This window comes from Phoxinus phoxinus (assembly GCF_949152265.1).
Source record: "Phoxinus phoxinus genome assembly, chromosome: 21".
Taxonomy (NCBI): Eukaryota; Metazoa; Chordata; class Actinopteri; order Cypriniformes; family Leuciscidae; genus Phoxinus; species Phoxinus phoxinus.
Window position 1 is genome coordinate 26716066 of NC_136896.1, and position 23857 is coordinate 26739922.

Here is a 23857-nt window from a genome sequence, read left to right on the forward strand (position 1 = left end):
TGGACAAACAACATCTTTGAATACGCTGCGAAAGATCCAGTCGTCAGGGAAAAATGGATGCACTTTATTTTTTGCGGACGTCTCAGTCACGGCAGTGTTAGTTTAAGCGTTTGTTCTATACATTTGAAGGATGACTGTTTTGAGAACAAATCCAAAAATGATGCTGCATTTGGCAGAAAACTGTTGCTCAAAGATAAGTCCGTGCCGACTATTCTGGGCTCAACAACGACGACGCAAACTGTAAGTAATGTATTAAAAACTTTAAACTACTTTTTAAATACGCCGAATCCGCAAATGTTCTGGCTGGGGGCGTTAATAATTGATGCATAGGCACTGACGTTAGCCAATCATAGCAGTGGGCGTTAACACTGAACTCTTAAAGGGGAAACACCCCCAAAACAGACTGTTTGAATCAGAGGATGAGAAACAGGGTGGGAAAAGGTCATAAATAACTACATTTAAAAAAAAAATGTAAAAAAAAACTATAGTAATACTATAATTGCACCTAAGGGAACATAATAATAAAATAAAAAACCCATGTCATGACCCCTTTAAAGAGGTTAAAAACTTTTACCTTTCTTGGTTGCTAAAGGGATTGTGAGAGATTGCTACAGTAGGTAGTTTCTAAGGGATTTATGCTGCTTTCATGTGCAATCTGAAGTCATGATTACGAGCTCCTCACTGTATTCAAGTGCTTTAGGGGCTGTTTACACCACACCGTTTTCAACTAAAAACGTAAAACTTTTTACGCGTTTTGGCCGTTTGCTTACACAACAACAGCGTTTTGGCCGTTCGCTTACACGACAACAGCGTTTTGGCCGTTTGCTTACACGACAACAGCGTTTTGGCCGTTTGCTTACATGACAACAGCGTTTTGGCCGTGAAAAAAAAACGTGAATCTCTGAAGACAATGATGTCGTGCACATGCGTATTAAGTGTATTACGTGTTACATCTAATGGCCTGGCAACAGAAAAAAGGTTTTTAGTCGTGTGAATGGGGATCATTTTCACAATGGTGACGTCTGTACGTGGAAAACTAAAAGGAAAAAGCATATCGTTGTCGTGTAAACGTACCCTTTCTTCTGGAATTGTGGTCAAATACAGGCTATTTTCACTGAGTATAAAACACACAATATGCTTCAAATGATTAATCATAATTATATGTAAATATTCACTACTTTAACAACAAGACAAGGCTATGTAGCTGTTGTGGACAATAATCATAAATAATACCATTCACAGCAGCAATCGTTCTTCCCTCCACCATAAAGTTTATGGCCCGCTCTGGAACTTGGGTATCAAAATGATCCTAGAGCTTTCCAGTGGTAAATATGACTTGAGAGGGCGTACATGTCCAGTTTTGCTTAGAATTTGGTAGAAACCTACTTTCAGCTATTTTCAGAAATGTTGGTCTCAGGCTAGAGATTGAAAAACAAAAACGTATAGTCCCACTGTAGTCAAGAATTGTATCCCTTAAAACTCACCTTTGATCACCAATATTACATATTTAAACGTTTTTTCCTTGAAAAAAAATATTATTGACTTAAAATAGCTTGAATGTAACTCCACACCCTTGTATACACGGTTCTATGAATATGCAAAGTAGCCCCGCCTCCACTCACTCACACCAGCTCAGAGATCCGCTCGTTGACGATCACACGTTGACGTGGTTGGTTAGGTTGTGACGCCAGAAACACCAGCGATTTCAAACAAACCATGTTTTTGAGACTGTCTTTGGTTCACTGCAGTTTTAAAGAGAAAATACTCAGCAATGGTGTTGACTTATGAATTTGCACATAGTTTGCCTTAAAGTATATTAAAAACACAATGTAAACATATTAACAACATTAAAAGCTTGATTTTCATCACAGGGGGACTTTAATAAATGTTGATCTATTATGAATCAAACCAGTTATCCATGCAGTGACAGACAGAAAGAGTAATATATATATATGGAAAAATGACATTTTGTCACAAATTATACTTTCTCTTCCTTGGGGAAACCTCCACACTTGCTTAGTGGTACTATTTAACGTTTTTATTGAATGCATTTATGAACAGTTATATGGCAGTAATGTTGATTGATGCTCCACAGTCAGGTTGTGACTCTCCTGCTAAGAGTTGTAATCATGCCATTTACAAAAGGCTAAATAGATTAAGGACTTTGTTCCCGGCTTGTATTGTCAAATTCAATATGCCATCTGAGTGGTTGTATTACCCTGTTTACGGTATTTGTACAGAAATGATGATCTGGTCAGCGGGGAACTTCACTGAATAATTCAATCACCAATAATTAAAGTCATTGAATAATCTATTTATAGAGGGAATCAACATCGGAGTGGAGAAGTAGCCCTGGCGTGACTGTGTTTTCAGCTATTTTAGGCTTGTCTGACTCTTGTTGTGCCAGTAGTTTTGTCAGAGCTGTTTCTGCCCTTCAGGCTAATTCATAAAATAACCGCAAATTCAACGTGTATGTTGATATAAATAGGCAGTACTATTTACTGAGTAGTACTATTAGTACTTAGTACTATTACTAAGAACAAATACTTCTATGATTATATTTTTTTTCAATCAAATATACAAAAAACAAGTTTTTTGAAAACCAATTTGGGATAACTTGAAAATAATGGAAAATGTAAAATGTTTTTTACATTTTGACATGTTCTGACAAGTGTGTGAATCAGCTGATCTAATCTGATCATATCTCCATACGGGCATAAAGTTCACTGATTTATCTCGATCAGATGTCTACGCTCCATTCTAGACAGGTTTAGCTGAACATAAATTACAGTGATCTTGAGCCATGCAGGTTGTTTGGGTTTTGCCTTACCACAACGGTGCTGGTTAAATGTGTGCGGACTGATTGGATGAGACGCCTGCTTTCTTTGCATAACATTTCAATTCATTTCCATCCTGCCCCCTATCCACCACTGTCATTATAAACAGGTTGTTTTGCTCCAAACTCATGCCATTAGCTAAGCCGTAAGTTGTTATATGTTGGTGCAGTTTTAAGCAATATGTCAGAGTATCTGCTCTGATGAGCTCTGAGGAGGATCGACTGTCACCTTGTCACATGGCTCATTCATCACAATCCCAACCTAGTGTTGTCACGATAGTGGAATTTCTAACTTCAATACAGTACTTTGAAAAATATTTTTGAAAATGAGTCGTGAAAACATTTTAAATATTTCAGTAACAATATGTAACTATAGAAAAAATATATTTTTTTTGGCATGGTAAGGGATATGACCAGGGCTTGACATTAACTTTTTTGCTCAGCAGCCACTGTGGCTAGTGATTTTCCAAATTGAATAATAACCATTCAGCATTTTCACTGGCCACAATTTTGACATCAATACCATAGGGGAAAAACTGCCATCTAACTGCCATCATCATTTTTTATATTATCTCATAATTTGACAGCCGGTATATTAGGCTGCTGTCACCTACTGCTTGATATAGCCAATATACTTTGCTTTATGTGCGTGCTTTTTGGTTGTGAGCACAAAATCTGCGGGAATGAGTAAAATTATGCGCAATATAAATAATCCCATGCCGAAAAAAGTAAAGGGATAGAGGTGTGTGTGTAAACTAGCTGTCGGAGAGATGAGAGAGCGAGAACGCGCAGCTGGTGTTGTGTATCCTGCGGAAGAGTTTCAGATATTTCAGTATTGATATGTATGGAAAAATCTATATTTTTGACAACACTACATTGCACTTAGTTCATTATTTCAGATGCCTTTTTAAAAGACTACAATTAAAAAATTTCTATAATGTATATTTCCTAAAATTCAACCCGCCAAAGTGGTTAGTAGGAGTGACTGCGTTACACGCCAATGCTGAAATACACCAGCATTTGGCGAGTTGGCGGGTGTTAATGTCAAGCCCTAATGTCAAAGTTAATGTCAAAGTAGTGTGAAGCCAAGCATGTTGCATTGGGCCAGAGGTGCCTGTTCTTAAAGGGATAGTTCACCCAAAAATGAAAATTCTGTCATAATTTACTCACCCTCAAGTTGTTTCAAACCTGTATGAGTTTCTTTCTTCTGTTGAACACAAAAGAAGATATTTTGAAGAATGTTGGTGAACAGACAGTTGCTGGACCCCAAAAACTTCCATAGTAGGAAAAAAAGATACTATGGAAGTCAATGGGGTCCAGCAACTGTCTGTTCACCAACATTCTTCAACATATCTTCTTTTGTGTTCAACAGAAGAAAGAAACTCATACAGGTTTGAAACAACTTGAGGGTGAGTAAATTATGACAGAATTTTCATTTTTGAGTGAACTATCCCTTTAATGTCAGTCTCACAGATTAGCATAGCATGGCATGCCCTAATTCCTCTCAGCATTACTGGGACAAACTGAGATCATGCTTTATGTTTTGGGTTTTTTCTTCACAGACTGCTGTGGTTGTTGGCAAAAGTTAAAGTTAAAGATTTATTTTTTGTCCAAACAATGAAAGTCAGTGAGGTCCTGTATTGTTTTGATTTCAGCATTCTTCAAATGATATGCTATGAGTAATTAAACAGGTGAACCAACCCTTTAATGCTGCTATTACATGCTGTCGGAAATGACCCACTTCCCACTTCTAAAGTCGTAATTACGAGTTCAAGGGCTTTGTTGTCAGAGAGAACTATGGAGGACACCAGGTTCGTTCTTGCCTATTTTATGGGGACATCGTATTAAAGCCAATATGTATAGATTAAAGAAGATATTTAGTCAATATCCAATTGTGAATAAAATGTTGCATCCGTTCGTTGGCAACATAAACATTACTGTGCAATAGGACTATACATTCACCATGCTATTGTCAGCTTGCTGACAATTCCAGAATTTCAGTGAAATAAATGCCGTTTTCGCTGTGTAAAATACATACAATATGATTCCTATGGTTATTTATATATGCAAATTTACATGACTGGAACAGCAAGAGAAAGCAATGTAGATGTGGGAAAAACATAAAATGTATCATTCACTACAGCAATTGTTCTTTCCTCTGCCACGTTTAAAGTTTATGGCCAGCTCAACTTGGAAACTTGGGTATCAAAATTATCCCTGAGTTTCCCAGTCATAAATGCATCTTTAGAGGGCATTCATGTCCAGTTTCCTACAAGTAAACTTGTATTTACAGCAATTCCGAATGCAGCATTTGATGTGCTGTAACATGAAATGAAGTGGATTCATACTTTGTTGACTCTCAAAAGCTCTTTTTTGTTAATGCATCAGGCATTTGGGTTTTGTTTGATGAACCAGAAGGGAGTGTTCAGGGAACCTGTGAGAAGTCATTACTAACACAGTTTTGTTTGGTGTCACTATTGGACACACTTAACTTTTAATCAAACGTCTGTGTCAGCTCTCAATTTAATCTCATTGCTGGGAGAACATAATGAGATATTAAAGGTATTCCATTTTTTGCTGTATCGAAAAAGTCATTTCACACACACGCACGCACGCACGTACGCACGCACAAGCACACACACACACACACACACACACACACACCTCTGTCTGCATAGCTTTGATGCCCATATCTGGGATTGTCTCCTGCTCTGGGAGTGTTTGTGGAATCTCAGATAAAGCTAGTGAGTGAGAGTCATGGTGTTTGTCTTTTTCACATGTGAGATCAGACTCTTACTGCTGTAGACCCAAACTCTGGTTGTTATAATGTTACTGTTGTACCGTAGTAGTGATAGCAATACCAAGGTACTGAATGATTACCATGATGTGTCATGGTATTTACACATACTCCAAAGTACCTCAAAGAATACCATGCTTGAAAAATCATGATATTTTGGTATTTTTTGTTAGCGATGTGGCCTTCAAGCAGACTTATTAAAATATTGCTCACTTATAGTTTGATTCTCTCCAATAAACACAGTAAGGAATTACTCAAATTAAGAGGTTTACATGCCTTGTTTTACCACAATTCACTTTTATATTTTACACAATTTCAGTATAATTTCAATACTATTATAGGGATAATTCAACCCAAGATTCTGTCATCATTTACTCACCCTCATGTCTTTCCAAACCTGTTTAACTTTCTTTCTTTTCTTTGGAAAAGTGTCTCATTATTTAGTTTTTTTCCCCATTTGATCAGTCAGTGTGGTCCAATGTTGTTTAGACCGCAGTGTTTTTCAAAATATCTTCTTTTTGTTCATAAGTCATATTCTGAATGACATGAGGGCGGGTAAATATTGACAGAATTGTACTATCCCTTTAGGATATTTAAAGTTTGCTTTATGCAAACACATTAATTATTCATTAGAAAGCATATGAATAACTCATATGTTGTCACATTATGTATGAATAAATCAAGTTTTGTATATGCAGTGCTTCAGTATATTCATCCACTGGTCCGACAGAAACAGGAGCTTATCAGGCTGCCCATTGTCTTTTTATTTGAGCTACTCTGTAGTTTCCTGACTTGAATGCGTAATGTTATAGCAAAGTAAGGTGCACCTGAAGCCTGCATTAGTCTTATTCTCATGAGAACAGTAGTGTGTATAAGTGTAAAAGTGTACATCATGGCAGCACTCGCACTAGAGAAAAGTGTAAGGCAATATTGCATCATGAGGTGGTTTTATAATCAGGTGACTGCAATATAGATGTGTTCGACTTGAAGCGGCGCTACGCAGACCGATAGTGTATGACATCAAATTACGCTCTAATCGCTTTACTTTGATGTTATACACCGCACTGCTTCGAGTCGAACACACCTAATGGCTCCTAGATTTGCCATGTGACTTCACTTTGTGATCTTGTGACTTATATAACCCTATGGCTCCTTGATTTTGTTTTTGTTTTTTCAGGCAGAAATATTTCTGGAAATTTAATCCCAGCTGTTCAACAGGCCCAATGTTGCATACCACCAGCTTTATGTGAAAAATGGTTCATTGCAAACGTGACTGTGGTGGCATTCCTATACATTTCACGACACTTTCAAAGCGTAGCCTAATGTCTAGTGGTTGTGCTAAAATCACATTCAAAAGCACTGAAATCATCAAGCTTGATGTCATCAAGCTGATGGATCTAATAATATTTATGGATGAGTGAATAAATTGATGTTTTTATCATGACTGTGGGATAAAGTAGGGCACGATTGATAATGAGAGACAGATATCAGCGACACACGCGAGTACCGCGAATATAAAGGAATATGGACCCGCAAGTGCTGTAATACTCACACAGGTCAGTTTATTAGACGAATGAAAGGTAGCAGCGCTGTTTCACTTGGTCTACACTATCACACTAAACTGCATTTGAGTGTGGTGAAAGTTATAATGTTATTCTATGTGTTAGTTTGTCTGTATGAGACTAGCAGTAAGCTAGATCAACATTAGAATAACACACAGATCATATTCTAACATATCATCATTTTGAACTATATAACATTGATTAGTTTTATGTACATTTGCTCACCTGTCTAATAAAATACGTCAAAGTTTGTCACGGACGTGGAGCTCTTGCATCTCGAAAACGCTACGCTGATATTAATCCTCGTTTTAGTTCAAATTTTTTCCCAAAGTCTGCTTGCCATGGTCCATAGTGTTGGAACGAAACAACAACAGCGTGAGCGTGCCGCTAGACGTAACGCAGTTGTCCACGTCTGTCGCCATGGTTACTATGGCAATACTTGAGCCGAAAATAGGGATAACGCGAAGATTACGTCATTGACGGGCGACAAGTGAACAGGGATTCTGTGACGGCCCATTATTTAAAATTGGAATTTCTCTGAAATGAAAAACCTTTGGGAACTTTTAGGATATTTTAAGTACACAACTGCAGGAAATATATTACACTGTGCAAGTGAGTTTTGGACATTTTATCACAAAATTCTTACATATTGTACCTTTAAGTTGGTTGTACGTATTGCGGCAGTTCAGAAATGTAATGTCCAGTTAGGAGCTAAAAGGCTAATGCTTCATCATTTGTTAAAATAATGTACCACCCACACAAAACCCTACCCTAAACCTAACTGATAGTGTTAACAAAAGTAAATGTGACAAAGCATTTGCTGAAGCAACGATGCAATTTTAGCTTGCTTCTACGAGTGCTTGAGCTCTTTACCGTGTCTTGTGTTGTACAAGTGCAATGGTGTATCATGTAAACAACCGAGGAAGTTTACTACATCAGAAAAGCAATGCATATTGAGCTGGTTATATGATGCAAAGATCCAAATGTATTAGATTACAAATCGTGCACTATGGTAAAAGTGTTCTTGTGCAAGGAACCGTGCAAAAAAAGTCTTTATTAATCGATAATCTGTCCCTGTAATCATAATTTGTGTGAAAAGGAATACAAGTTGTTGGTGTTTCGCTGCCACTAGTGTTCATTTAAGCTGGAATCTGCAGTGAATTGTAAGTTTAGGTGTGTTTTTGGAGTTTTTCTGCTGTTGTTTCAGTTATTTTCTAAAAGTGTTCTCTGCGGTTTGCTCAGTGTAACACTAATGTAAGCAGCGGGGTATCGGTGCTAGTATGAGACAGGTACTCTAATTTTGCGGAGGAGTCATTCCTGCAAAAACCACTGGCAAATATTAGTCATGACTGATTGTAGGTTTGGTTCAGAACTCTCACCTGTAAAACATTCCTGTAATGCCTTTTTACTGTGGGGGTCTTGTCTGAACATGAGCACACTGCACTCCTTAGCTTTAGCTGCCATTTATGGTGCCAATAGTCTTACTCAGACGTCCAGTAGAAAGTCACACTCTTGCTTTTCTAAAATAAGAAAGGATCTCGGATAGTAGATACTGCACCTCAGTTTGTCTAAGAAAAGCGGACACACACCAGTTTATCCTCTATTATCAGTGAGGCATGGGCTCGAGTTTTACAACTCTACAAGTCCAAACTTTTCTAGCTAAGATCACTGCAGTGACACCTGGTGACAGTGAGTGTCCTCAGGGCTCAGAAACAGTTCCCCTGTCTCTCATGACATCATTCACACGCTCTCAGAGCAGAAGCTGAATTCTTCGCTCCAAGGGCAAATATGTTGCGGTTGGCAGCACAGGAGGTGAAAGTTAACATTGAAACAAGGAAGGAAACTGTTTAAAAAGACAAATGTGTCCTTATTAAAAAGCTTTATACATAATGAAATGAAAAATACATTTAAAATCATGTTCAGCAAATATAGCCTACTAGTAAGTGGGACGCCCGATGGAGGCAGACATGTTGAGATCACATGAGCCGTGAAGCTACTCATTTTATATCCCACGTTAGAACAGATAATCGCTTGAGTTCAGCGTGACTAAATAGCACGTAGAGTTTGAATGTCATGATAAGATTTACAGAAATTGAAAGCTGAGACTTTAGCTGCATCCCAATTCGCATACCATCCGTCCTACATAGTTGTAGAATTAGTGTGTTCCAAATCGTAGTATGTTAAAATGAGTATTGCAAAGATACCCAGATGGTCTACTTTTTCAGGATAGAATCCGAAGTGCAGATCCGCGCACACTCTAACGACATTTAGAGGACACATATACAATAACACATATTGTGGATATTGCCCACAACCTATTGCGTGTTGGATAAGGATTTGATTAGAACTACAAACAAGGGTAAAAAAAAACATGGCAGATGTGCGAGACCGATGGTTAAGAGAGGTTTAGATAAAGGGGTTCAAGTGACAAATAATCAGTATCTAAACTGACGAAAGGATATTTATTTATTGTTATCCACATTATATGTAATCTACAACAGCATTGTGAACTTTTATAAAGATACGTTTGTAAGTGTCCGCTTCTATCTTTCTTTATCTTATGTTTATTTAGTGTAGGCTACATGTAACCTTTTGTTGTGTTTACTCGTTTGATAGAAAAACAATATTTGTTTGGTCATTAACCTTTATATGCATCATTATGCAAACACATGAGGAGTGTCTTCGCATGAATTACCCACGACTGGCAGATCAACGTGCTACTACATTTCTCTCCAAAACTGTAGGAAATAAAATTGAATTGAACATGGAGGTTTTTAACTGTGACAAGATGATTGACAGGGCATTTTAAACGGTGACAGGGTGCATGAGCGACAGAGCTGTCCGTTAAAGACGCAATCATGACGAAGTGGTACCTGTATGTCTCTCCCAAAGCTTGCCTACTATTCTGCTACACACGCAAAAGTAGGAACTTTTTCTTCACAAAAACAGTGCATACTTTTAGGGCTCAGTATGAGAAGGCGAATTGGGACGCAGCATTTGCTTAAAGTAACGAAACACAAAACTTATTGTGATTATTGGATGGAAGGCACACCACTAATAATTTTTAGTTTGTAAGCTTTGTTCACGCATAAACTTAAAACAGCACAGACTAAAGACTGATTCTAAAGAACATGCAAAACTAATTTCCACTTGGTGTTGTTGGTGGTTGCCAGGGTGTTACTATGATATTGCTAGTTTTTAATACTGAATTTGGAAAAATATTTTTACTGTTTGCTTTTACTATTCCACTTTCTAGCGCCCTTCTGTGAAGGCCAAAGCCATGCATGACTCTAAAGCCCTGAGTCATGTTAAAGAACCTTTAGCAAACACTATTAATAAAATCTTACATTCAGCTTGCTAACATATTTGTGTAATTTGTTTTTTTTGATACCTATAGGTCCAAAACTGGTGCAGTTTTGTTCTAGTATATTATTTGATCAAATGCCATGGTGTCAGGTGTTTGGTTACAGGGCGTCTCTACCACTTTATTGAATCGCTTTATCCTCAACTCATTCTCATAAAGCTTGCAAGAGGGGAGAAATGAAAATAAAAGGTCTTCACTGCGCCTTTCATTTCAGGTCGGGGCTTGTTTGCCTTCTCTAATCCTCCTTTTCTCCATTGCTTTTCTAGACCATAACCTTTATAATTTACCCCCTATGGTCATGTATTTAGGTATATTAGTTTGTGCTGGTTTTATCTAAATAAGAAACTAGACAAAATTCTGGTTAGATTTGTTCTGAAACGAAAGTAGTGTTAGATATTTTCTTATTGTGATGTACTTCTGAGTGTAATTAAAAAGATCAAATAGGGCAGGGACTTGAATCGATGCATTGGTTGTTGATTGGATGTTGAGATATGGGCGTGGCACTCAAAAGTGGAGCTTGCAGAGGCGGGGTTTAACCGCACTAAATGATTGGAGAAGTCCTGTATACATCATGAGAGAGAAGTCTGTTGTTTACACTAGAAGGTCCAATATGACATTTTGATTAAACATTGCCAGGTAAAAAAAAAAAAAAAAAAACACAGATAAATTATTCATAAGATCTGTAATATCCATTTAGAAAACAGATAGGATGATTTTTCATTTCATATTGACTTTAAGTCTGTATTACGAAAAAAAGACATTACATGCTTCACAGTGGTATCAATCAATCTAAGTCTTTCATTCAGCATTTGCTGTTTTTCTGTAGGCTCTTAGTCGGGGCGCCCCAAGAGAAAGCCCAGCCCAATCTCAGCAAATTCAACATTAATGAAACCGGAGCCGTGTATTATTGTCCCGTCACTATTGAACAGGATGACTGCAAGAGGATGGACCTCATCAGTGCACGTAGGTATTCATATTACTTAATAAATAAATTAAAAAATAATTTGATTTGTGAAAATATATAAAATACACTACCGTTTTAATGTTTTTGAAGTCTCTTCTGCTCACCACGGCAGCGAAATTTGAGCAAAAATACAGTAAAAAAACTAATATTGTGAAATATTATTACAATTTAAAGAAGTGTTAAAAAAGTGTTTTCTATTTGAATATATTTTAAAATGTAACTTATTCCTGTGATCAAAGCTGAATTTTCAGCATCATTACTCCAGTCTTCAGTCACATGATTCTTCAGAAATTAATCTAATCTAATAAAGCAGTTGTGATGCTTAATATGTTTGTGGAAAACATGATTATTTTTTTTCAGGATTCTTTGAATGATAAATAACGGCATTTATATGGAATATAAATCTTTTGTAATATTATAAATGTCTTTAGTGTCACTGTTACTTGATCAATGCAATGTGTCCTTGCTGAATACAATTATTAATTTCTTTTTTTTAAATCGTACTGACCCCATATGTTTGGGTGATAGTGTAGATGGTTTATTTATAATGGCATTTTAGCTTTAGAAGCCACATATAGCATACAGTGTTACTGTAGCTCAAGGGACTTTGGACATGTAAGGCATTCTGTTCACAGATTAGATAATGCGTCTCACATCATCTGCATATCACTCTAAAAATAATCGTCTGGAGGGCTCAGACAGCCCTGACTGTTTCCCAAAATTCCCTGCTCCCGTTTTAGACATCAGTGAATGTTGAAACAAGCCTCAACACAGCAACAATCAAATGTACCAGTCTGAGTGGTGTCTCATTCCATGTTATTCAAAATACCTTTTTTACTCTCGCCTGCCTTTCTCTGTCCTCTATCAGGTCAGGATGATTGGCTCAGGTTGCAGGCAGGTATTTAGTTCAGAAATAACTTGATACGTTCAGCACATAAAGCACAGGAAGTAACTTGGTCTGCAACTTGAAAGTTAGCTGTTTGAGCAGAAGCAGAGCTAGCATTTTAATAAAAATAAAAAAATGTGGATTTTTTTTTTAGCTTAGTTCTTGTTAGCTTTTTAGCTTTATACTTTCTTTTGAATAAAGTATGCAACAAAAAAAACTTTAGCTAAAAACACTAGCTAATTTTGCTTCAGAAAATGTATTCAAGCATTTTTCATATCTTTTGAATTCATGGGTAATATTATGGCTAGCACTATGTATCTTTTTTTATCACAAATATGTCACAGCTTTCAAATTCCTAAGTTCCTCCATGTTCTTGCCCTGCAGCGAAAGAGGCTAACAGTGAGGCATTCCCCTCGTGAAAAAGTGCATTCAATTGTAGTACTGAATGTGCACTTGTAGTTGTAGAGTACTTCAAATCTTTCAAATATTTCAAATCTGTACTTGCAGATAATATAATACAATAAAATAAACAAAACCAATCTAAGTGTACTTCAAGAGATACTCGTGAATTTAAAAAAAATGCACTTTGTAATAATGTCAAATGAAATGTTTCACTTTAATAATCTTTTATTAAAATAAAATCTGTCAAAAGGTTATTAAAACAAGGTTGTTTACTTTAAAGTACACTTATTTTGATACTAAAGCACATGTAAAGTACCTGTTTATAATTTTAACTAGTGTGTTATTTTAATATTAATATTTTAAACGTACTAAATTAATGTTTATCATTACAAATGTGCAAGTACAAATATATTAAATATATGACAAGTTTCAACTGAAAGGACAATAGATTATTTTGGTTTACCATAAATGCTTGTCAATACATTCAGCAGTAAGCTTTAACCATATTTCAAAGAAAATATAAGTAAATATTAAATGAATTCCTAATTAAGCAGATCAAAAGCGCTCTTAAGTGTAACTAATATCATTTCATTTCAATTTAATCTATAGTATATTGTAATATAATTGTAAATAACATACAATTAAGTCTCAGAGAAATAATGTACTTTAAAAGAATATACAGAATGCAAGTTTTTCAGTGTCAACAGTGGCTATGCGAATGTTATTATTATTTCTGTTCTGAGAATCTCTCAAGCCAGAAACTGAGCACTCTTCAACGAACTCATTCAGATTTTGATGTAATGAAATACTCTTTACAGAATAAAATATCTGCTCTCTGATTTGTTTGTCCTCTAGCGCAGTCAACGGAGATGGTGGAGGGCATGTGGCTGGGAGTGACCGTGGCCAGTCAAAGGAACGGAGGACGTGTGCTGGTGAGATGACATCCATCTTTGGTTCCCTTTTATTTTAGTAAAAACATTTTCAAGACCATCGCTTGAAATTCACGGACAGAATTGTAAGTGTCGGACCACTTTTCCGGACTCAATGAGTAGGTCAGATGCACTCTGTCCTTAAGTTTAGTTCAAACCCTGCCTTTACACGCCGGCCTGTCATTATCAAGTAGGCTAAGCTTGAAGACCTCGATTAGCTGGTTCACATGTCTTCAGTTGAAAATATTCTTGAAAAAGACCTTAGTGGAACTAAAATAAATTAATACTTTTATTCAGTGAGGATGCATTTAAGGGATAGTTCACCCCAAAATGATTGAGGTTCTTCCAAACCTGTATGAATGTCTATCTTCTGCTGAAGTCAATGGGGCCCATTAAATGTTCAAATGTTACCAGCATTCTTCAAAATGTCTTATTTTGTGTCAACTTGGGGTGAGTAAATGATGACAGAGTTTTAATTTTTGGGTGAACTATCCCTTTAAACTTATCAAAAGTGGCAGTAAAGAAATATATACGGTTATGTTTTCTATTTCAAATAAATAGTGTTCTTTTGAACTGTCTATTTTTTTCAAAGAATCCTGAAACAATTTCTGAAGGATCAGTGCGAGTATTTCACGCGCATTTGCGCCTAAAATATATATGTGCAAACTTGAAAAATAATTTACGAGCACAATGCGCGAGTGACGGACTGTTCTCAATACACGGAAAAACAGCGCGATGAAGCGAAGCATACCAGAGCTCCGCGTCTAACCGTCGTCTACCGTGCGTCTATGTTGGTCTATGTGAACATAGCATGACGCAACCAATGAGCCAATCACTAAAATAGTGTGGGAATTTGTGGGAACTGCTGGATTTTAAGTGAGAGAGTCAAGTGAGGTAAACACTGGAAAAAAGTATTGGTAGCCACTGAAGAAATGATGTTGAAAAATCACCTTTGCAATCACATGAATAAATTACATTTTAAAATATATTAAAATAGAAAATTGTTCTTTTTAACTAAAATAGTATTTTACAATATTACTGTTTTTCCTTTCTTTCCATTTTTGCTCAAATAAATGCAGCCTTAGTAAGCATAAGAGACTTTTAAAAAATATTTGGAATAATAGCATTTGTAAAAAAAAAAAAAAAAAAAAGAAGCAGATCAGAATTCCTCATGTTCATCTCTTTTTTCATGTTGGCAGGCATGTGGCCATCGCTATGTGAAAAAACTGCTGGGCGCTGAAGAACAGCAGCGTATGGTGGGCAAATGTTACGTGCGGGGAAACGACTTGACCTACGACCCTAATGATTACTGGCAGTCTGACACTTACGAGCTGTGCGACTTCAACTATGACCAGAACTTGGAGGGCATGTGTAACATGGGCATCTCAGGGGGCATGACGGAGAAGGATGTGTACTTTGGGACCCCTGGAAGCTTTGTGTGGCAAGGTGAGTAAAAGAAGAAGTATGGGGAAATCCACAGCTGGTTCATGTGGACAGTGTACTGGCTTCTTTAGCGTGTGTCAGCTCACCGTTATCTCATAAAAAGAGGGTCATATTGAAAATAAAAGGAATTCTTCTGTTAATAGGCACTGTCCATATGAAAAGCAGAGACACCATCTCAGATTTTGCCGGAGATGCCAATGAAAGAAGCTTCGGCATGCTAGGCGAGGACAGGCTCAACATCTACATAGGTATGTACTGTGATTTTTTACTGTGAATCACATCTTGACAATGTTGGGAAATAACTAACTAAAAGTTACAGAAACTACTTACATTTTTCAGTAGTGTGCCAGTAGCTCAGTTGTTTTCCAAGCAGAGAAACTACTTACTAGTGAGTACAATTGTCACAGCACAACAAAACCCGATAAAATATGAAACTTACATCTGATTAATTTTAGTGAATTGGTTTGTATTACCTTTCGTGCAGTGTATAATACACAGTAGCTGTTGGTGAATGTAAAATGTCTTAAAGTGAATATAAATGATCAAAGTGCACAACAAATAAAGTGGTTGTCTCCTAAAAGAAAGAATCGGTTCTGAACTGCCGAAATGAGTCGTCAGCAATTCCAGTCTCACTCCCTGTTACAAACCTACAATGTAACACATTTGCATAATGCCAGTCTATGGTCTTCATTGGCTGCCTGCAAACAACGTCTACTTTGACCCGTCCACAAACATTGTAGTTGTTGTATCTGAGACAGAAAGAGTTTGGTTTGTGTTGTCGTCGACATGTCGAGAATATCATGTTTTCAGTGCTGCGAATCCACATTGCATGCATTTCCAAATTGAAATGGTAAAGCCGACGCCATCGTTACTGTTCGTATCACTGTGTTAAGTGCTGTGGAAGCCTCCGGCGCTGAAATTTAGGTCGTTTTGTTTCCAACATGCGTTAGTAAGTGGTAGACCAATCACAACACACTTGGTCGTCTGACCAATCAGAGCAATCAGAGTCTTAGAGAGACTGAATCTTCGAACTAACAATTTTCACTCTCTTTGAGAAATGAGGTGATGCTGCAATGTTTATTATGAGAAAACTAAAGTGTTTTTTTTTTTATCTTGGATGTGCGTAAACGTATTGTTGGAGACTCCAAAACAAAATTAGGAACCTTTAAAATAGCATAAAATACCTTTAAATGAAACTAGACTAAAAAATGGCTCACTGATTCATGTGAATCTCTTTGCAGTTTTCTGCATGGCATTTTAATGCATGACACTGCATGTCTTTTTTCTATATAGCAAAGGGTATTAAAGAATGATCTTACAATAACTTTATCAGTAATGTTTATGCATTAATTACAGTGTTTTTTGTTTGTACTGTTAGTGTTCAGTGTTAAATTATTGATCACGTATTGAATCAAGTATAAAGTGTTAATTGGTCAACAACATCAGTAATATTTATAAAATGTAATAGTGTTTTTGTTAGTATTTAGTGTTATTTAATCAATCATCTTCTAATAATTTGATCATTAATTTTTATATATTAATTATGCTGTCTTTGTGTTTAAATTTGTAAATCTCTCATAATTTAGTTTCAGATAAATACAGCACTGTTTTGACTGAATAAAATAAAATAATAATTGTAGCATAACTCTTTTCCTTCTTTCTCAAGAGAGTCTCTTGACTGTAAATGAACTTTATAGTAGCTTGACAGGCTACCGTTGGTCACACACTTGGCAGTTTGAGAACACTCATCTCTTTCCTCAGGTTACTCTGTGCTGGAGGACATGAAGTTACTGGATCGCTCCGAGTACACTGTGGTGACGGGGGCTCCCAGAGACAATTTCAAGGGTTCGGTGATCCTGGCAGAACAACAAGATTTGGTTCTTAACCCACTGATGACCATCCCAGGAGAACAAATAGGGTCGTACTTTGGCAGCTGCTTGGCGGTAACAGACCTCAACAATGACGAGTAGGTCACTGTGTAACTCAATCAACAGTTACAGTTTGTACTGTAAATGTCTTTTTTTATTATTATATCTTAGTATTTGATGTTTATTTGTTTTATATCACATCAAATCAAGCATACATATTCAAAAGAACACATCTCAGTTTGTTTGTTTTTGTCCGTACATACAGTAGAAATTCAATGGGATTCAATTCATCACTGTATGAAAAAGCAGTAGTCACACAGTTTTGTACTATTGCCAATATCATTGTTTGCATATCCAGTAATCTGTTATCATCACAGAGATTGATCCGTACGACGCTTCACTGAGTTTAAAAGTTATCTGAAAGGAAGTAGACCAAAGCATGTCTAACGTTCCCCATGCGCCCTCGCAAAGGTGCCATTGAGTTGTATTACTTAAGCATGTCAACAAATACACGGCTGAATGCGTTTATTTGGCAGCTTTCTCATTCTTTACTAAAGCTTCTGTGAAAATAAGCACGAGTCGTTTAGACATAACATGTCATTTGTGTGGTTTGATGCTGTTGTAGCTGGAACGACCTGATCGTTGGAGCGCCGTTCTACTTCGACCGCTACAAGGAGGAGGGAGGAGCTGTTTACATCTTCATGAACGAGAACGGTTCCTTCCAGGACAAAGCCAGCGTGGTTCTGAAGGGGAAAAAAGGTTCAGGGTTTGGATTTGCTGTTGCTGCAGTGGGGGACGTCAATCAGGACGGATTTCAAGGTTGCACACTTATTATGAATATGCATTTGTTTGAAAACGCCATTTTAAAAATGTATGCTGTCATAAAATATGATCATATTATTTATAAGCATAATATATGTCACATGAGCATGCACAACAGTACACCGTGGAGTTTTTAAAAATAGTTGAATACTTTTATTCAGCAAGGATTGATCAAAAGTGACATTTATAATCTTATTAAAGGTTTCTATTTCAAATACTGTAAATGCTGTTCTTTTGGACTTTCTATTCATCAAAGAATCCTGAAAAAACGATGTATCAGTTTCCACAAAATGTGAAGCAGCACAACTGTTTTTAACATTGATAATAATAAGAAATGTTTCAGCGAATCATCATATTAGAATGATTTCTGAAGGATCATGTGACTGGAGACTAATGATGCTGGAAATTCAGCTTTGCATCACAAATTACATTTTAAAATATATTCAAATAGAAAACAGGTATTTTAAATCATAATAATATTTTACAATTTGACTGTATTTTTGTTCAAGTAGTCTTGGTGAACAAATGGGATTTAAAAAAATCTTACAAACACAAACTTTTGAATGGTAGTGTATATGCAAAGTGTGTAATTTCATGTGATTCATTTCATAATGCTGCCACCCGGAGGCCATGGAGAGTTAATCACGTGTTCTGGGGTTCGTGTGGTGTTTTGTTCATTCAGATTTCGCTGTCGGTGCTCCGTTCCAAGACTCTGGGAAAGTCTTTATATGGATGGGAAGTAAAAATGGAATCAGCAAGGAACCCAGCCAGGTAAAGCAAAACATCATAGGATTTTTATGGAACAGCTTTATTTAAGATTTTGGAGTGACTTTTCTACAGCTACTGTTTCATATCATTGATAATTACGTGATCACAGATCAACAGTTGATCATGTCTGACATATATCTGGAGCTTGTATTAGAGACGGTGAGAATAAGAACGGATGATTTACTGTATGCTCTTTCTCTTAGGTGATAGAGGGGAAATCATTAGGTCCCAGTGGCTTTCAGACGTTTGGCTACTCTCTCAATGGAGGAATGGATATGGATGGAAATGATTATCCTGACATTCTGGTGGGCTCCATGGACGACCGCATCGCTCTCTTGAGGTTCAGTCTTTCAACAGTGTTTGGTATACTATATAGATGTTGATATTAGGGATTCTGAAATATTCTTTTTCCAAACGTATATATACAGTGCTTAGCTTAAGTGAACACACCCATGCTAAAGTTGACTAAAAAGAAGAATAAAAAATCATCTTTTGGAAATTGATACTATGTATCCAGATAAAGTTCCCTTGGCCTTTGGAATTAAAATAGCCTCACATCATCACACACCCTTCACCACACCTAGAGATTGGCATGTTTTATTTGAGTTTGCCTAATAGCTGGTTTGATTTGCATTGAGAGATGATCTTATGGAAAGTACCCCATGCCAATCTCTAGGTGTGGTGAAGGGTGTGTGATGATGTGCGGCTATTTTAATCCCAAAGGCCAAGAGAACTTTATCAGGATACATAGTATCCTGGATCCATGCAATAACTGGCCTTTCACGAGTTCACATCTACATAAAATGAATACAATAAAGGTTATGCGTATTTGGCGTGCAGTCGGGGGGGAGGGCTCCGAGCTCGGAGTTCGAACATTATTCATTCACAAAGAAAATTGGTGTCCTTAAAAGGTTGGAGTTTTCCCAATTTTTTTAATTAAGGCATTAAGATCAATTTCCAAAAGATGATTTTTTTTATTCCTCTTTTTAGTCAACTTTAGCATGGGTGTGTTCACTTATGCTAAGCACTGTACATACATACATACATACACTTTCAATCAAAAGGTTGGGCACACAATATATGTTTCTCATGAAAAAATGAGTTTAAAAAGTTAAAAATAAACTGTTAGTCCTTGAAATTAAACAAATATAAATTGTGCCTACCATTGATTGATTGATTTAGTATATTATGTCATTTATAATTATTTTTATTTAAAATATTTTTTATTTATTTTATTTAGTAAATGTATTTGTATATGATATTTTATATAATTTATATTTATTTAAATCTATAAATAAATAAATGTATTGATATCATTAAAAAACACAATATGTATTTATTTAGTTAGTTACATACATTAACTGTCAAAAGTTTGGAACCATTCATTTTTGTTTATGTTTTTGTTCACTCTTCTGCTCACCAAGGCTGCTTTTATTGAATCAAAAATACAGTAAAAACAGTAATATTGTGAAATATTATTACAATTTAAAATACTTGTTTTCTATGTGAATATATTTTAAAATATAATTTATTCAAAGTGATCAAAACTGAATATTCAGATTCATTACTCCAGTCTTCAGTCACGTGATCATTCAGAAATCATTCTAATATGATGATTTGCTGCTCAAGAAACATTTCTTATTATTGTTACCAATAACATTTTTGTGGAAACAATGATACCATTGAAACGTTTGTGGTAAGATAAGAAAGAAAAAAATATTCTTTTATTCATCAGGGATGCATTGAATTTATCAAAAGTGACAGTGAAGATATGTATAATGTTACAAAATATTAATATTTAATACATTTAATAAATACCTTTAATAAATGCAAATAATTGCTCTTTATTGAACTTTCAATTCATCAAAGAATCCTGAGAAATTTCCACAAAAATGTTAAACAGCAAAACTGTTTTCACCATTGATAATAATAAAAATAAGAAATGTTTCTTGAGCATCAAATCATCACATTAGAATGATTTCTGAAGGATCATGTGACACTGAAGACTGGAGTAATGATGCTGAAAATTCAGCTTTTTTCACAAAAATAAATTATATTTTAAAACACATTACAATAGAAAACAGTTATTTTAAATTGTAATAATATTTAGCAATATTTCTGTTTTTACTGTATTTATGAAATACATGGGTACACCACTAAAAAATGCAACTTTAGTGAGCATAAGAGACTGCTTTCAAAAACATAAACAAATTGTATTTGTTTCCAAACTTTTGACAGGTACTGTACATCCATACATACAACAATAACAGACAGCAAGCAGTCAACAAGCATTCATATATGAACACTAGATACCAAATTAGATATGTGGTCCCTGCGTGCTTGCAGCGCCCCCTGCTGGTCACAAGTGTTCAACTAAAAATCTGTTCTGTAAGATAACCTCAAAATGTGTGATGCTTGATGTGTGTTTTCCAGGTCGCGTCCGGTCATCCACCTCTCCAAAAACTTTACAGTGGAGCCGAAGATTGTGATTCCAAGCCAGTGTGTGAATTCCTGGTAAGATGCTCATGCATTTGATTTTTCAGTATGCATAGCTGTCAAATGATTATTATACTTGTCCTGTAGTAGCATTTAAAATAATTATAATGTGTTATTTTTATAGCATAAAGGTGAAGGTGTGTTTCAGTTACACTCTCAGCAATGGAAACAAAGCCTTCAAGAAGGACATCAGTAAGTGAACCCCTGATTCAGGAGTGTTTCGTCTGTGTTTATTGCATTAACCGCACACTGTTTGTTTCGTCCTGCTTCAGCTGTGAAGTTCACTGTAGACGCGGACCAGAATCGCCGTGGTGCCCGAGTCCGTTTCCTTGACAACAAGCAAAGCACGTTTACAGGCCTTCTCTCTTTCTCTGCTCCCGCATGTCAAGAGCTGGAACTTGATGTTAATGTGAGAGACCACCTGATCAGACCACCATGCACATACAGTACACACACACACACACACACACACACACACACACACACACACACACACACGCACGCACACACACACACACACACACACACAGGAGTAAGGATTTTTACAGAATCACAGAAAGCTTGTGGCATTTTTTAATTTGAATAAAAACAGTTTAATATGTTTGTTAAGTCATTTGGTATGTGTGGGCATGGGAGGTGTCCTCCTAAACCATGTTTACATTGTAATACCCATGTGATCACTGATTATACACATTGGTGTGCTGATAATCCATATATACAAGAACACACACACACACACACACACACACACACACATATTCACACTGATGCAAATCCTGCATTTAGATAGCCATAGTAGGGTATTATTTGTCTGATGATGATAATAATTATAATAAATCATATTAATGATAAATGTATATATTTGTTTTTAATTATATTTTATATAATTATGTGTATGAATTATAGAATGAATTGATGTATTATTATTACTATTAATAATAATTTAATTATGTTTATCTATTTTAATTTTAAATTAATTCTATAGTATGTTATACAATGTGTAGGCTATATTAATTTATAAAGAAGTAAATTAATGAATAAATGTATTATTATTATTATATTTAACAACAATAGTGCATGCATTTATTTATATTAATTCTATATTATGTTACGGAGTAAATTATGTTATTAAATTTAATAACAATAAAATGTGCTGTCAAAATGATTAGCCGCAATTAATCGCATCCAACATAAATGTAATGTCTATCGTGTGTGTGTGTGTGTGTGTGTGTGTGTGTGTGTGTGTATACAAACTTTCAAATCGATCTCAGTAGTATGGTAGTATGCAATTCTGAACCTGTGATCTGTGTTTAGTGAATACAAAGATGTGTTTTCTTCTCCCCTCTGCAGGGTCCAGTGATGGACAAACTTCAGCCCATAGTGTTCACATTGAACGTGTCCCTGAATGAACAGAAAGCAGCAGCACAACAAACATTACAGAACCTGGACGCTTTCCCAGTGCTGAGCGGTCAGCAGACCCAGACTGACAAAACTGAGGTACAAACCAGTCTGCGTTTCCATCTCAGCCGAACACAAACCTCTGCTCGCAGGACTTCAGTGTGTGTTTTTCCTCAGATCAACTTTCACAAGGAGTGTGGTGATGACAACAGGTGTAGCAGTAACCTGCAGCTGAAGGCCATGTTTGCTGAGGAGAATTACAATCCCTTCCCAAGGTGAGGATTCTTGATGGAAACTGCTGAATATGAATATACACACAGACATGAGCATTTATTCAAAGATGGAGGTTTTACTGCTACATTTAGTTGTCTTTTGAGTGAAAGCAGTAATTAAATTATTATTATATACTATTATTATTTAAATTATCTTCTAATTTTGTCAGGCTTATCCATAAATCTAATGATTACTGTAAGTCACAAATGTGTGCCGTGTGAAACAATGTTCAGAGTGTAGCACTGCCTACAGTGTAGTGTTTACTACCGGTACATAGTGTTCGTAATAAATAGTAGTGCCCACTATTTATTAAAAACATATTTTTAATAAATTAAGTCCGAAATCTGATTATTTTGACATTATATTATATTATATATTGGCAATTTTATTTTTGGGTATACTGTACAATTAGTTTGTAGCTATTGCAAAACAAACTATTGGCAACTTACCCTATATTATTATATTATTTGTGGTGTAATGTACAGTAAGTCAGCCACTATTGGAAAATAAACAGGGTTTTTTTGTTTTTTTTATTATGTGAGAGGACAGAAGAGATATGACAGACATGAGAGCAGCACATGGACTAAAACATAAAATTTACATAAAAAACATAAAAAAAAATAATAATAATTAATTAAATAATAAAGTCTGAAATCAAAGTATCTACATTTAATTTTAATTTACAAATTATCTAGTCCTCCTCCAAAACTATTGTTTGAATACATATGCTGGATGTGCTGGTTTGTTCACAGTCAAACTATGGAGTTCAACAGTAACATTAAGAAGCTGGTGATGATGGTGGATGTTACCAACTTGCCCGATGAAGGCAGGCAGGCCGAGGACGCCCATCAGGCCGAGCTCAACATCACCATCCCCCCCACACTCAAATACTCAGGAGTGCGCACTCCGGTGAGTCCACATGGGGACGCTGTTTCACAAAGATCATCTCTTCATGTCTCAAACGCTTGTGCTTTCTTGAGCTATGAAAGAGCAACATCGGAGCAATACAGTTTTCATGTATTTCCTGTACAATTTTCACTTTGATTTGG

The 23857-nt window shown here is 36.0% G+C and overlaps 1 protein-coding gene across 2 annotated transcripts in view; it reads left to right on the forward strand.

Annotated features, from left to right (window-relative positions):
- Nucleotides 1-23857, forward strand: part of itga3b (integrin, alpha 3b) — a 45417-nt gene that overhangs the window by 11164 nt on the left and 10396 nt on the right. For both annotated transcript variants that reach the window (XM_079594472.1, XM_079594471.1), the window contains exons 2-15: nt 11386-11522; nt 13667-13743; nt 14940-15186; nt 15327-15431; nt 16945-17149; nt 17677-17870; nt 18556-18644; nt 18845-18981; nt 21075-21155; nt 21262-21329; nt 21410-21546; nt 22488-22634; nt 22713-22810; nt 23561-23717. In XM_079594472.1, coding sequence (XP_079450598.1) covers nt 11386-11522; nt 13667-13743; nt 14940-15186; nt 15327-15431; nt 16945-17149; nt 17677-17870; nt 18556-18644; nt 18845-18981; nt 21075-21155; nt 21262-21329; nt 21410-21546; nt 22488-22634; nt 22713-22810; nt 23561-23717 — 1879 coding nt within the window. The remainder of the gene's footprint in view (nt 1-11385; nt 11523-13666; nt 13744-14939; nt 15187-15326; nt 15432-16944; nt 17150-17676; nt 17871-18555; nt 18645-18844; nt 18982-21074; nt 21156-21261; nt 21330-21409; nt 21547-22487; nt 22635-22712; nt 22811-23560; nt 23718-23857) is intronic.